This window comes from Salmo salar, chromosome 16 (assembly GCF_965601325.2).
Source record: "Salmo salar chromosome 16, fSalSal1, whole genome shotgun sequence".
Taxonomy (NCBI): domain Eukaryota; kingdom Metazoa; phylum Chordata; class Actinopteri; order Salmoniformes; family Salmonidae; genus Salmo; species Salmo salar.
Window position 1 is genome coordinate 3,335,698 of NC_138306.1, and position 16,387 is coordinate 3,352,084.

The 16,387-nt window shown below is 42.1% G+C and overlaps 1 protein-coding gene across 7 annotated transcripts in view; it reads left to right on the plus strand.

Annotated features, from left to right (window-relative positions):
* The first annotated feature begins 1,117 nt into the window (after positions 1 to 1,117).
* LOC106573031 (activating molecule in BECN1-regulated autophagy protein 1B) overlaps positions 1,118 to 16,387 on the plus strand; it is a 51,414-nt gene continuing 36,144 nt past the window's right edge. For 4 of the 7 annotated variants that reach the window (XM_014147639.3, XM_014147640.3, XM_014147641.3 and 1 more), the window contains exons 1-6: positions 1,118 to 1,438; positions 8,699 to 8,802; positions 13,000 to 13,227; positions 15,369 to 15,427; positions 15,573 to 15,756; positions 16,130 to 16,302. In XM_014147639.3, coding sequence (XP_014003114.2) covers positions 8,797 to 8,802; positions 13,000 to 13,227; positions 15,369 to 15,427; positions 15,573 to 15,756; positions 16,130 to 16,302 — 650 coding nt within the window. In that variant the 5' untranslated portion in view covers positions 1,118 to 1,438; positions 8,699 to 8,796. Of the gene's footprint in view, positions 1,439 to 1,506; positions 2,161 to 3,206; positions 3,276 to 8,698; positions 8,803 to 12,999; positions 13,228 to 15,368; positions 15,428 to 15,572; positions 15,757 to 16,129; positions 16,303 to 16,387 lie in introns of those variants that run through there. The other 3 variants (XM_014147644.3, XM_014147643.3, XM_082962455.1) reach the window with 3 other exon arrangements.

The window sequence follows — 16,387 nt, forward strand, 5'->3', positions numbered from 1 at the left end:
TGTTTACACACCCTACATTTCTCATCTCATATGTATATACTGTACTCTATACCATCTACTGCATCTTGCCTATGCCATTCGGCTCATCACTCATTCATTTATTTTTATGTACATATTCTTATTAATTCCTTTACACTTGTGTGTATAAGGTTGCTGTTGTGAAATTGTTAGGTTAGATTACTTGTTAGATATTACTGCATGGTCGGAACTAGAAGCACAAGCATTTCGCTACACTCACATTAAGATCTGCTAACCATGTGTATGTGACAAATACAATTTGATTTGGATCTGTATAAGAGCACTATTTTTGTAAGTGATAATGTGTTATTTGTTGTAACCAACAGTCTACAAAACTATTATACAGAAATCCAAAATAAGTCTGTCAGTATAGACCTGTCTACAGCATAGTTTGGTAAACAATGTGATTTCCCCAGATGTCTCTAAATCATAATTTCCCAAACTAAGTCCTTGGGACCGCAAGGGATGCACGTTTAGTTTTTTGCCATAGCACTACACAGCTGATTCAAATAATCAAGTAATCATCAAGCTTTGATTATTTGAATCAGCTGCCTAGTGCTAGGGAAAAAAAAAAAAAAGCGCACCCCTTGAGGTCCGCAGGCCCGAGTTTGGGAAACACTGCTCTAAATTATAAAATGATGTCCTGCACTGAATGGTGTAAGGGGGGTCTAGGCTAGAGGAACTAACTGCAATAAATGAAGTACAGGCCAGAAAATACATTACATGTATTTCAGTCATGTCTCTGTTTGAGCTGTCTTTTACATTGCCTCTTATCTTTTGATAATAAAAATGGATTGTGTGCCTATAAAGAAGTTTTGCCTCTGGGAGTGTTCTTGAGCCAAAAGCGGTGCTTATAGTCTCCAGAAATGACCTTATTGGACAGAAAGGGGGACTCCTCCACACAGCCTCAGCAAAATAAATATCTTTCAAATGTCATTTATATAAATAATAATACAAATACAATCGTTGGTTTCTTTTCATTAGGATGTTAAATAATTGACTGCAAATCAAGTCCTTTTAGTAAAAATGATGAGATAAATAGAGGCACTGGCAAATAATATTCTCATTCATGTTTTAGCGCATCGATTCACTCTGTGTTCTTTGCGATCTGGGCTCTGCTCATGTGACTGTCTGTTTCCTAAACTGGGGAGCAGTAGACGGATAGCTAGCATAAAGAATTAGCGCCGTGCAAGAAATTATGTTGAAATAGCTTTTCCAGAGGATATGAATGTAATCAATCGCAAGTATAATAGATTGTTATTTGTCAATCATATTGGTAAATGCATGAATGTGTCAAAGCTAAGTGTAGCCAGTACTCCCCGTTCAGTTTTGCTTGCTAGCGAATCAGCTAGCTAGTCTCAGCTAGCTTTAGTTGGTCCGCCTACGATGACAAATTTCAACAGAAATGCAATAAATAAAGGTAGGCCATGGCCTCTGTAGACTTTTAGCAGATTGTTTGTAAGGTCTCAAATGTTAAAATGCTTGTATAGCTAGGTAGTTATGCTAATATCCGGGACTGGCACTTAGGATTGCTAGCTACCTTTAGCTAGGTGCTACCTTTAGCTAGGTGCTAACTTTAGCTAGGTAGCTAACTAGCTTTTTTGTATTGGCTATTTACCAAGTTTAGCAGGTTAACATTGCTAGTTAGCCGTTTTCCCTGGGTAGCCACACACGCAGAGTCTGACAAATTAGCTAACGGAAGCTATGAAAAAACATTTGTAATTCACTGGGCTTCTGGTTGCTAGCTATCATTTTGAAATGATTGGTTGTGTGTTTGTCCACCGAATATGACACGTAGTTGAGTTTTCTATCTAGTTAATATTTGCTTGCTACATTTGTTTTTGACTACCTGGTTGATTAGCGGACCATTTTATAGCTCGTTGGTTAGCTCAAGCTGTTTCATAACCATGTCTTGAGTTAGCTAACATTAGCAAGCTGACCGCAGCGGTTTTTACTTTCGATATTTGGAATACGGTCGTCAATAGCTCTCTGACTGAAGGTCCTAGGATGACGGTAGAGTTGTTTTTTTAATGTTTTTTTTTTTTTTACCGATGGTCCCACTCTTTCCGAGCCAGCAAGGATGAAATATGCTGCTTTCTGGCGCTGTCGTTGGTTAGGGACCATCGTAAAAGTGCAATACAGGTGATTGCGTGTACGCATTTTTTGTTTGTTGTTGCAATCACATTTCTCTTCAGTGGGGTTTAACAAAGGTTGGCATCCAATGTTTATGGTGCATTACCGCCACCAACTGTCCAAGGGTAAAACAAACAAACTCCATACAGTGATTGGGGGTGTAATCCAGATAGTTTTGTAAAAAAGTGTATCTCCCTCCCCAGGCTCTTGGGCCTGAGAGGGTGGCACTGCTCGCGACAGCAGTGATAACTCCTTCCTTGAGAAATCCATTAGTCCCTGGAACCGCTCGGCCACATCTACAATAATGTAAATCTTCCCTCCACTTCAGCCATGCCGTTGATCACCATTGCCATAAAAATCACAAAGTCCACCTTCTATACAAGTAATATCTCTGGCTCCTGCTTGTGGGAGGCCAACTCTGCAGCCTGCAGTGAATGCCTATCCAACTCCATGGGGTCCTCAGAAGAATCATTCATTCCCTCAACCATTTTGATCACCTCTGCATATGAAATGCTCAGGATGGCTCTGACTTTGTCAACTTCATTCTCTTTCAACCTCAACAGGCACTCTGAAGATTTCCACCACAGTTGCAACACCTTACACGGTTTCTTCATTACATTCACCATGACCTTCTTTTCCACACCTTCACCTGCAGACATTTTGTACATGTCCAAATATTCTACAGTACACCATTTACACTGCAAAGGTCTGGAAATAAAAGCTCTTACCAGGTTCACTCGGGTCGGGAGGGACTCCACAAAAAAACACAAGAGTAGACAAACTCTTTTATTTCTTGCCATCAACTCAAAAATTAATCCTACGTGCATCAACCGCTCCATGAATACTTTAAGCACTTTGATGCCTACTTCCTCCGAGACCCCAGAAATGAATGCCTTGACAGGTGCTCTTCTCCTTAGCTCAAAGCATGACACAGTACAGTCATCCATTCGCCCGAGATTTCAAAACAAGCTTCTTCTGTTCTGCAGAAACAGAAAAAATCAAGGCCAACCCAATCCTCCTGACCGCCTTTATTTCCACTTCTCTCCACCATCTAGGATACTTCCAACGAATTCGTCAATTTGGGCCCCAACACTCCCAGAAACCAGACTCCCAACAGATATGAGGTATTCTCAACACTAGGCGTCTTCTTTCCCACCCCAACTTTGTTCCTTTTCACATTCTTCCTCATTTCCACCTCCTTCTGATTCATGTTCCACATCCTCCTTCATCCTTGTCTGTGCTCTCGTCTTCTCCCGACGTGCTATTGGTTTCGGACATGTTCCTAACTTTTCCATCGGCCATGCTTCTTTCAGAGTTCGCTACTTTCCCTGCATTCCATTCTTGAGGTTTAGCCCTATATGAAGATTATACACACTGCATAGAGCCCCCAGTCGCTGAAGGGCCCAGCATTTTTATTAGTTACCGCTAACTACTAAGGGTGACATATTTGAACCATTTACAAGGATACTGTTCAAAAGCTTCCTATCAAGGTGAACTAGAGATGTAAAACCACAATGTGAAGTAACAAAAATTACTCTGGATACAATCAGTAACATGATACGAATATCTCTTGAATAAATTGAGACCCACACACTGTCGAAAAAAGGAATAGATCCAAAATTGAGGCTTGAATGCAAAATAAGGATGTTCATTGAAACATGGTGCACTATGCTACGTTTTTTGGGGCACCATGTTTCAATGAACATCCTTATTTTGCATTCAAGCCTAAATTTTAGATCTATTCCTTTTTTAGACAGTGTGTGGGTCTCTAAAAACAAGTCTCTCACCGTTGCCGCCTGCTATAGACCACCCTCTGCCCCCAGCTGTGCTCTGGACACCATATGTGAACTGATTGCCCCCCATCTATCTTCAGAGCTCGTGCTGCTAGGTGACCTAAACTGGGACATGCTTAACACCCCAGCCATCCTACAATCTAAGTTTGATGCCCTCAATCTCACACAAATTATCAATGAACCTACCAGGTACCACCCCAAAGCCGTAAACACGGGCACCCTCATAGATATCATCCTAATCAACTTGCCCTCTAAATACACCTCTGCTGTTTTCAACCAAGATCTCAGCGATCACTGCCTCATTGCCTGCATCCGTAATGGGTCAGCGGTCAAACGACCTCCACTCATCACTGTCAAACGCTCCCTGAAACACTTCAGCGAGCAAGCCTTTCTAATCGACCTGGCCCGGGTATCCTGGAAGGATATTGACCTCATCCCGTCAGTAGAGGATGCCTGGTTATTTTTTTTAAATGCCTTCCTCACCATCTTAAATAAGCATGCCCCATTCAAGAAATTTAGAACCAGGAACAGATATAGCCCTTGGTTCTCTCCAGACTTGACTGCCCTTAACCAACACAAAAACATCCTGTGGCGTTCTGCATTAGCATCGAACAGCCCCCGTGATATGCAACTTTTCAGGGAAGTTAGAAACCAATATACACAGGCAGTTAGAAAAGCCAAGGCTAGCTTTTTCAAGCAGACATTTGCTTCCTGGAACACAAACTCAAAACAGTTCTGGGACACCGAAGTCCATGGAGAATAAGAACACCTCCTCCCAGCTGCCCACTGCACTGAGGATAGGAAACTCTGTCACTACCGATAAATCCACTATAATTGAGAATTTCAATAAGCATTTTTCTACGGCTGGCCTTGCTTTCCACCTGGCTACCCCTACCGCGGCCAACAGCACTGCACCCCCCACAGCTGCTCGCCCATGCCTTCCCCATTTCTCCTTCTCCCAAATCCAGTCAGCTGATGTTCTGAAAGAGCTGCAAAATCTGGACCCCTACAAATCAGCCGGGCTAGACAATCTGGACCCTTTCTTTCTAAAATTATCTGCCGAAATTGTTGCAACCCATATTACTAGCCTGTTCAACCTCTATTTTGTGTGGTCTGAAATTCCCAAAGATTGGAAAGCAGCTGCGGTCATCCCCCTCTTTCATGGGGGGGACACTCTTGACCCAAACTGCTACAGACCTATATCTATCCTACCCTGCCTCTCTAAGGTCTTCAAAAGCCAAGTCAACAAACAGATTACCGACCATTTCAAATCCCACCTCACCTTCTCCGCTATGCAATCCGGTTTCAGTGCTGGCCATGGGTGCACCTCAGCCACGCTTAAGGTCCTAAACGATATCGTAACCGCCATCGATAAGAAACAATACTGTGCTGCCATATTCATTGACCTGGCCAAGGCTTTCGACTCTGTCAATCACCACATCCTCATCGGCAGACTCAATAGCCTTGGTTTCTCAAATGATTGCCTCGCCTGGTTCACCAACTACTTCTCTGATAGAGTTCAATGTGTCAAATCGGATGGCCTGTTGTCCGGGCCTCTGGCAGTCTCTATGGGTTGCCACAGGGTTCAATTCTTGGGCCAACTCTTTTCTCTTTACACATCAATGATGTCGCTCTTGCTGCTGGTGAGTCTCTGATCCACCTCTATGCCGACGACACCATTCTGTATACTTCTGGCCCTTTGGACACCGTTAACAACCCTCCAGACGAGCTTCAATGCCATACAGCTCTCCTTCCATGGCCTCCAACTGCTCTTAAATACAAGTTAAACTAAATGCATGCTCTTCAACCGATCGCTGCCTGCACCTGCCCGCCCGTCCAGCATCACTACTCTGGACGGTTCTGACTTAGAATATGTGGACAACTACAAATACCTAGGTGTCTGGTTAGACTGTAAACTCTCCTTCCAGACTCACATAAAACATCTCCAATCCAAAGTTAAATCTAGAATTGGCTTCCTATTTCGCAACAAAGCATCCTTCACTCATGCTGCCAAACACCCTCATAAAACTGACCATCCCACCGATCCTCGACTTCGGCGATGTCATTTACAAAATAGCCTCCAATACCCTACTCAATAAACTGGATGCAGTCTATCACAGTGCCATCCGTTTTGTCACCAAAGCCCCATATACTACCCAACACTGCGACCTGTACGCTCTCGTTGGCTGGTCCTCACTTCATACTCGTCGCCAATCCCACTGGCTCCAGGTCATCTACAAGACCCTGCTAGGTAAAATCCCCCCTTATCTCTGCTCACTGGTCACCATAGCAGCACCCACCTGTAGCACGCGCTCCAGCAGGTATATCTCACTGGTCACCCCCAAAGCCAATTCCTCCTTTGGCCGTCTCTCCTTCCAGTTCTCTGCTGCCAATGACTGGAACGAACTACAAAAATCTCTGAAACTGGAAACGCTTATCTCCCTCACTAGCTTTAAGCACCAGCTGTCAGAGCAGCTCACAGATCACTGCACCTGTTCATAGCCCATCTATAATTTAGCCCAAACAACTACTTCTTCCCCTACTGTATTTATTTATTTATTTTGCTCCTTTGCACCCCATTATTTCTATTTCTACTTTGCACTTTCTTTCACTACAAATCTACCATTCCAGTGTTTTACTTGCTATATTGTATTTACTTTGCCACCATGGCCTTTTTTGCCTTTACCTCCCTTATCTCACCTAATTTGCTCACATTGTATATAGACTTATTTTTCTACTGTATTATTGACTGTATGTTTGTTTTACTCCATGTGTAACTCTGTGTTGTTGTATGTGTCGAACTGCTTTGCTTTATCTTGTCCAGGTCGCAATTGTAAATGAGAACTTGTTCTCAGCTTGCCTACCTGGTTAAATAAAGGTGAAATAATTTTTTTACAAATAAATAAAAAGATCTCTAGATCATTTAATTGAGACAAAATGTAGGTTTTCAGTAAATGCCAGGTTAAGACAGGCCCTTAGCCATGAGTGCATAATATTCCTCCATTGAAACCAATGTAAAGTCACTTTTTTAAGACTGAATGGAATGGTGAAAACAAATGCTGTGGCTGCATTGATCTCTGTCATCTGATTATAGATCTATCACTCTATTCATCCTCCCTAATATCTTCTGTCTTAGAGGTATTGAGCGAGAACTCTGAATATCAAACCAATATCCAAATTGAAAACAAATTTACGGCAGTACCATGCTGTTTTCGTAAATATTTGCTAGATAGATAGCTGGCTAATTACTTGTTTGTTGTTAATAAGCTACATATATTAATCATTTTACCAATACTTCTTATTTGAAGTTAGCCTAGCAACATGGTTAACAATGTAAGCTAAAGCTGACCTCCCAAGGTAGTCGGCCACTTATGATTGTCTATTTTGAAAATATACTGTAGGTGCTTGTTTAGACCTTTACAGTGGTTTAATATTTTGTTTGTAAGTTGAGCATTTCAGCAATCAGAATGCTCATTCTTATGTGATTTGAAATGTAGTATTTCACCTGTTTTAATCTGTTTTCTCAACCACCATGAACTATTTGACAGCTTGAGAGCAGACATTTTCCTTGAACACCTGCAGTTGTCTATTTAATAACGACATGTACCTAGGCACCAGGCCTATGTTTAGTCAGTGTCAGTAGAGATGAAATATCAGCATTCCTTGAATACGGACATATAGACTGTTTAGTATCAGCTTGTAAAGGTTTGTATCATCTTGATAAAAACCATAACAGCATTGCGTTTAGCCATAATAGATAGTTCACTGCATATTTCATGACATGGTTATCACTTGGCATTCTCAGACTAATGTTATTGGAGTTGTAATAATGCAATAACACAGTTTGTAGTGCAAGTGGTGTCGTGTATTTGGGTTGCTTTTTAAACAACATACATTGTGCACTTTGAGAAATAACCAGACTCTTCAAAGTCTGTTTTTGAGACTCAGCACCATAGACTCATACTCGGCACAAATACATATATCACTGGCCCTTCAAATATAACCCCAGTTGTTCCATCTTGGATTGTAATTTACATCAGTCTAACCACAGAGAGAGTTGATGAAACGCCACTCTTTGGAGTCCTGGAATGCAATATTCCATAGCACAATGATCTGTGTTTGGACCCGATATGGATGTCGGTCTTACTTGGAATTCCAATTAGGCCCACCGGTCATGGTTTTAAAGTAATGTTGCGCCGCCTGCCAAGGATTGTGTATTCCCAATCGGACTCTTGTGTTGTCATCTTTGTTTATAGGAAAATCTCCCGCCCCAGTGTTGGAAAAATGTTCCCCTTGTTTAAAATGCCTTGGGGTTTCAACACTAAGGTCGATGTCCACGCCCACCCGGAAATCTAATTAGCATAATAATAACATATTCCTTAAAAAGCCTACTTTTTAAGCTAGAGAGATCTGTTATTTTTGTGGCATTGGATGCGTCTCAATCCACTGCGTCCGCCTATGTAACACTTCCGTATTTGCGGTGACAGAGCTAGAGTGGTGTTTGTCAGACCATGAGACATCCCGAAAATTGGTCTTCTCACAATCGTCTTCAGCGTCCGAACAGTTTGGCCTACAAACTATGACCCTTCTATGGAAAGATGACTCTCACAAACACGGTGGTGTTCTCCGTTTTGCTCCATGATCCCACAAGCGTCTTGGGACTCGTCTGAAGTTTTTTCAGCCGATCTGCCAACTTCTGTCTGTAGTGTCCGAACATTTTGGGCTACACCCTAATATGACCCCTCTTTGTAAAGGTGGAACTCTCCCGAACACGTACATGTTTTGCTCTAGGACGCCCACGGGCCTCACAAGACTCGTCTGAAGGTCCCTCGGTACCAGTTGAACAAAATGAATGGAGGTAATTATGGAGACTGTTTAGTGCCCAAAATAAGGTGTTAAAAACATGTAAAAAAATCCCACCTTTCTTATACAGTTGAAGTCGGAAGTTTACATACACCTTAGCCAAATACATTTAAACTCAGTTTTTCACAATTCCTGACATTTAATCCTAGTATTAGTTTAAGAATGTGAAATGTCAGAATAATAGTAGAGAGAATGATTTATTTCAGCTTTTATTTCTTTCATCACATTCCCAGTGGGTCAGAAGTTTACATACACTCAATTAGTATTTGGTAGCATTGCCTTTAAATTGTTTCATTTGGGTAAAATATTTTGGGTAGCCTTCCACCAGCTTCCCACAATAAGTTGGGTGAATTTTGGCTTCTGACAGAGCTGGTGTAACTGAGTCAGGTTTGTAGGCGTCCTTGCTCACACATGCTTTTTCAGTTCTGCCCACACATTTTCTATAGGATTGAGGTCAGGGCTTTGTGATGGCCACTCCAATACCTTGAGTAGGATGTCCTTAAGCCGTTTTGCCACAAATTTTGGAAGTATGCTTGGGGTCATTGTCCTTTTGGAAGACCCATTTGCGACCAAGCTTTAACTTCCTGACTGATGCCTTGAGATGTTGCTTCAATATATCCACATCATTTTCCTCCCTCATGATTCCATGTATTTTGTGAAGTGCACCAGTCCCTCCTGCAGCAAAGCACCCCCACAACATGATGCTGCCACCCCCGTGCTTCACGGTTGGGATGGTGTTCTTCAGCTTGCAAGACTCCCCCTTTTTCCTCCAAACATAATGATGGTCATTATGGCTAAACAGTTCTATTTTTGTTTCATCAGACCAGAGGACATTTCTCCAAAAAGTACGATCTTTGTCCCCATGTGCAGTTTCAAACCGTATTCTGGCTTTTTTATGGCGGTTTTGGAGCAGTGGCTTCTTCCTTGCTGAGCGGCTTTTCAGGTTATGTCGATATAGGACTTGTTTTACTGTGGATATAGATACTTTTGTACCCGTTTCCTCCAGCATCTTCACAAGGTCCTTTGATGTTGTTTCGGTGATTGATTTGCACTTTTCGCACCAAAGTACGTTCATCTCTAGGAGACAGAACACGTCTTCTTCCTGAGCGGTATGATGACTGCGTGGTCCCATGGTGTTTATACTTGTGTACTATTGTTTGTACAGATGCTCCCTTGGATGAACCAGACTTGTGGAGGTCTACAATTTTTTTTCTGAGGTCTTGGCTGATTTCTTCTGATTTTCCCATGATGTCAAGCAAAGAGGCACTGAGTTTGAAGGTAGGCCTTGAAATACATCCACAGGTACACCTCCAATTGACTCAAATGATGTCAATTAGGCTATCAGAAGCTTCTAAAGCCATGACAGAATTTTCTGGAATTTTCCAAGTTGTTTAAAGGCACAGTCAACTTGGTGTATGTAAATTTCTGACCCACTGGAATTGTGATACAGTGAATTATAAGTGAAATAATCAGTTTACCAATGTTTGTAAAAAATTATTTGTGTCATGCACAAAGTAGATGTCCTAACCGACTTGCCAAAACTATAGTTTGTTAACAAGAAATTTGTGGAGTGGTTGAAAAACAAGTTTTAATGACTCCAACCCCTTTATGTGAACTTCCGACTTCAACTGTGTCTCTCAGATACAGTGAGGGGAAAAAAGTATTTGATCCCCGGCTGATTTTGTACGTTTGCCCACTGACAAAGAAATTACCAGTCTATAATTTGATTGGTAGGTTTATTTGAACAGTGAGAGACAGAATAACAACAAACAAATCCCGAAAAACGCATGTGAAAAATGTTATAAAATGATTTGCATTTTAATGAGGGAAATAAGAATTTGACCCCTCTGCAAAACATGACTTAATACTTGGTGGCAAAACCCTTGTTGGCAATCAGAGGTCAGACGTTTCTTGTAGTTGGCCACCAGGTTCACACACATCTCAGGAGGGATTTTGTCCCACTCCTCTTTTCGGATCTTCTCCAAGTCATTAAGGTTTCGAGGCTGACGTTTGGCAACTCAAACCTTCAGCTCCCTCCACAGATTTTCTATGGGATTAAGGTCTGGAGACTGGCTAGGCCACTCCAGGACCTTAATGTGCTTCTTCTTGAGCCACTCTTTTGTTGCCTTGGCCGTGTGTTTTGGGTCATTGTCATGCTGGAATACCCATCCACGACCCATTTTCAATGCCCTGGCTGAGCGAAGGAGGTTCTCACCCAAGATTTGACGGTACATGGCCCCGTCCATCGTCCCTTTCATGCGGTGAAGTTGTCCTGTCCCCTTAGCAGAAAAACACCCCCAAAGCGTAATGTTTCCACCTCCATGTTTGACGGTGGGGATGGTGTTCTTGGGGTCATAGGCAGCATTCTTCCTCCTCCAAACACAGCGAGTTGAGTTGATGTGAAAGAGCTCCATTTTGGTCTCATCTGACCACAACACTTTCACCCAGTTGTCCTCTGAATCATTCAGATGTTCATTGGCAAACTTCAGACGGGCATGTATATGTGCTTTCTTGAGCAGGTGGACGTTGCGGGCACTGCAGGATTTCAGTCCTTCGCGGCGTAGTGTGTTACCAATTGTTTTTTTGGTGACTATGGTCCCAGCTGCCTTGATCATTGACAAGATCCTCCCGTGTAGTTCTGGGCTGATTTCTCACTGTTCTCATGATCATTGCAACTCCATGAGGTGTGGTCTTGCATGGAGCCTCAGGCCGAGGGAGATGTACAGTTATTTTATGTTTCTTCCATTTGCTAATAATCGCACCAACTGTTGTCACCTTCTCACCAAGCTTCCAGCCTTGTGTAGGTCTACAATCTTGTCCCTGACATCCTTGGAGAGCTCTTTGGTCTTGGCCATGGTGGAGAGTTTGGAATCTGATTGATTGATTGCTTCTGCGGACAGGTGTCTTTTATTCAGGTAACAAGCTGAGATTAGGAGCACTCCCTTTAAGAGTGTGCTCCTAATCTCAGCTCGTTACCTATATAAAAGACACCTGGGAGCCAGAAATCTTTCTGATTGAGAGGGGGTCAAATACTTATTTCCCTCATTAAAATGCAAATCAATTTATAACATTTTTGACATGCGTTTTTCTGGATATTTTTGTTATTCTGTCTCTCACTGTTCAAATAAACCTACCATTAAAATTATAGACTGATAATTTCTTTGTCAGTGGGCAAACGTACAAAATCAGCAGGGGATCATATACTTTTTTCCCTCACTGTATAGGATAAACACTTCAGAACAAACTTCCTTTGTATTTTTATTTTGGGACCATCTGTTGTTCCATGTAGTGATTATGTTATTCAATTCGTTTGAATGGGCTAACAGCAGTAAGGCCCAAATAATTATTAATCAAATATTTTTTTCTTGTTTTTTTGATACTTCAAGGGGTCTTAAAATTCAAATAGCAAGATTACCCTTGCTGTGACATTCCTAATACATTTCCATTTAGTTTAGTAGTACCCCATCTCCCGTCTTAGATGGGGCTTAGACTCTTATGGGTTAAGGGAGTGCTAAAGCTGTACGGTTTTGTATTGGCTGTGGTGTTTCGTGTGGCTCAGTTGGTAGAGCATGGCGTTTGCAACACCGGGGTTGTGGTTCGATTCCCACGGGGGACCAGTACGGGGAAAAAATGTATGTAATGTATTCACTACAGTAAGTTGCTCTGGATAAGAGCGTCTGCTAAATGACTAAAATGTCAAATCTAATGTAAAATGTGTTTTGCCAATTTGGAACCAAAATATGACAAAATTGTAAAACAGCTCACCGTTTAGGCAACCTTCCAGATGTGAGGTTTTAGCTTTGGCTGCATGTGTATGCGAGCCAGAGAGCTGCATACTTGCATGTTTTTATTTAAGGACACAGAATATTTTAGTACTGATCTCCTAAATAGTTCCATAGCACTCATCGGGGAATGCTGCCTCTAGCTGTCAGTTTACATAATAGGCTATTTTCGGCAATCATGCTACTAATAAAGTTCAGGCCTAGAACTGCCCCCTCACATCACACAGCGCACACCCTCATGATCTTCAATGTGGTCCTCTTTCAAACTCTCATTTTCTGTTACTTTTCAATAAAGTAAACTACTAGGCAACCCTCTTTTTTTCCTTCTCTTTCCCTGTGCAAAACCTGTGCCTACCCCGCCACAACAACTAAACTACGATCTCCTTCTTGGCCCTCTCTTCCTTCCCCAGCCTCTGCATGGCGAGCTAGCAGCAGCAGAAGTTACTCTCCCTAGAGCAGGCAGAGAGCAGTGGTGTGGCCCCGGCCTGTACAGGAGGAGAACCATGGCCTCTCGTCATCAAAGGAACTCTGTGCGGATCCTGTCCACCCGGGAGCGCGGCTCGCAGGCCTTTGGCTCCCAGCGCCTCCTGCAGCAGATGGTGGAGGAGAAGGTCCGCTGGATGAAATGGCAGAGTCAGGTAACAGCCAAAGACGACCCACTATCCCAGTTAAGAGATTAGTCAAAACTGCTTTGGTTTCAACTAGGGCTGGGCGATATTGGCAAAATATTATATCACAGTATTTTTAAAAAATAGGACGGTATGATGGTATTTTTAGTTTTTGAATAATAAAAGTTCTACATTTGCTTTATGAGTAGTGAGGGATCCTAGGGTGGCAACACACACATTCTAAGTGATTTCAATGAGTCTTTCTCCATTCTGATTGTTTTATACTGTTCAATTCAACTTCAACCAAAACAAATTTCAGCACTTTTATCATTTCTGCCTTTCCTGCACTCAATTACAGTGGTGGAAAAAGTACCCAATTGTCATAATTGAGTAAAAGTAAAGATATGTTAATATAAAATTACTCAAGTAAAAGTGAAAGTCACCCAGTAAAATACCACTTGAGTAGAAGTCTGAAAGTATTTGGTTTTAAATATACTTAAGTATCAAAAGTAAATGTAATTGGTAAAATGTTCTTAAGTATCAAAAGTATAAATAATTTCAAATTCCTTATATTAAGCAAACCAGATGGCACCATTTTCTTGTTTTTTTAAATTTATTTACGGATAGCCAGGGGCACACTCCAACACTCAGACATAATTTACAAACAAAGCATTTGTGTTTAGTGAGTCCTCCAAATCAGAGGCAGTAGATGACCAGGGATGTTCCCTTGACAAGTGAGCGAATTGGAGCAATTTCCTGTCCTGCTAAGCATTCAAAATGTAACGAGTACTTTTAGGTGTCAGGGAAAATGTATGGAGTAAAAGGTACAGTATTTTCTTTAGGAATGTAGTGAAGTAAAGGTTGTCAAAAATAAAAATATTAAAGTAAAGGACAGATACCAAAAAATGAGTCAAGTAAAAATACTTTCAAGTACTACTTAAGTACTTTACACCACTGCTCAATTGAGATCGTTTCCACACTGCCACGTAGGGCTGCACGATATGAGCAAATAATCTAGGACTTATTTTTAACCAAATGTTGCAATTGTGATTTGACTTGCGGATTAGAGCAAAACTGTTGGAATCATGGAAATAGAATAATAGTGGTCACTTTAAATACAGTATTGTTTGAGATGACACTGAAATAAAATTCCAGGGAGGAGTTATTGTGACAGGGTAGGAACAAAGTATTGATAAGTGTTTCCTAGGTGACCCTATAAGCTTTGGCTATGTTTTCTCTTAGCTACTTATGTAGCTAACATATTCTTGCTTTGCATATTCCTCTTTGACTTAGAAGATACTGTTGCACAAACAACATGCTGATTTAGGTCTACACCATCACTGGTGTTATCAGGCTGTTATTAGCTAGCTAGCTAGCTATTAGCATTAGCATCTAACAATTAGCGTCTCACAAGAGTCAGGGCAACTTGCTAAGAAATGACAAACTAGCTGTTTGCTGATGTAAGAAACACAAACTAATAGAGTCATTAAAGAACACTAGTAGCGTTATATTAAGAAGCAAAGTGAAAACAGCATTGTTGTCATCAACATTGTTGCATGTGCTGCATTGACCATGCAGACTGAACACAAGTGTCTCGTGGTTGAGGAACATCAAATGCGCCCCTTGAGTGACAGGGGGCATGGCTAGGTCTGTGTGGAAAGTGGCACAGAGAGAAAGAGCGGAGATAGATGACTAAAGTAGCGAAGTAAACTATAAAAATTGACATTACACATGGCGTATCACATTTAACAAACCAAACATTCAAATACCAGTACAGAAAAACCCAAACTGGTCCCTACATCAATACCGGTATATCATAAAATACGGTATACCGCCCAGCCCTAGTTTCAACAGATATGGAATAGCAGTAGGCAATCCATCTCTCGCTGCCCACTTGCTGCGGTAGGCATTTTGATCTGGAGTGCAGTATACCATTGATGTAACTCGTCACCATGGAAACAATGTCATGTGCTTATCTTTATCATCTTCAGTCTATTTGGGAGCTGTTCTTCAAAATCCCTAATAATATGAAGTTAATGCATCACAATTCGACTTGAATCAAGTCATAAAAAACCTGTCTATTTTGTGTTTGTCATTTTGTGCTTTTAATAATCAATGTGCTACCTCCATGTAAGGCTCTGACGTTAAGTGATGTTTGTTGCCTCACACAGAAAGTAGAGCTGCCAGATAGCCCTCGCTCCACGTTCCTGTTGGCCTTCAGCCCAGACCGGTAAGGAACTCAACTGACCCAGCCGCATGTATCAATTCATGAGAGCATTTGAGAGGCTGCGCTTCCTTTAACATTATAACAGCAGCAGTACCATTCATTCCATTCACCTGTTTTCTCTCTCCCCCTCTTCTATCCACTGTGATAGGACCCTCATGGCTTCCACTCACGTCAACCACAACATCTACATCACGGAGGTGAAGACTGGAAAGTGCCTGCATTCGCTGGTGGGACACCGCCGCACACCCTGGTGCGTGACCTTTCACCCTACCATCCCCGGCCTGGTGGCCTCCGGGTGCCTTGACGGAGAGGTCCGCATCTGGGACCTGCATGTAAGTGGTGCCTTTTCTAAAACACAGACAGACCCCTATTAAGATGAATAGGACAAGTTTCAGGTCCCCGCTTGCTAAGTTGTATTGGTATATTTTATGTTAGGTTGTAAGACTCCCATACACAACACAGTCTCGACAGAAGTAAATGCTGAGGTGTACCCCAGGGAACTCGCCTTTGTTCGACTGGTTTGTGGCGGCTCCAGGCGTCATAAGGAAACTTTTCCATCTTCAATGTATTGGTTGCCTAGTTGATAAACCCTGATCACAGCAGTCCGCATTCCGTAAACATCATGCAAATGTTTTCTATCCAGTATTTCCGTACCGTTCTTGTTTCTTTCTCTATTAAACCCCCTTCTTGTGTTTGTTTCTGCAGGGTGGCAGTGAGAGCTGGTTCACAGAGAGCAACGTTGCCATTGCCTCGCTTACCTTCCACCCCACCGCCCAGCTCCTCCTCATCGCCACCAACAATGAGCTACACTTCTGGGACTGGAGTCGGCCCGAGCCCTTCGCCGTGGTCAAAACCGGCAGCGAGACTGAAAGAGTCAGGTGGGACACCATTTAGGCGCAATTATATTGTGTTCTATTTCATTCCGTGTGACACATATTTCGGAAGATGGATTTTAAATATGTA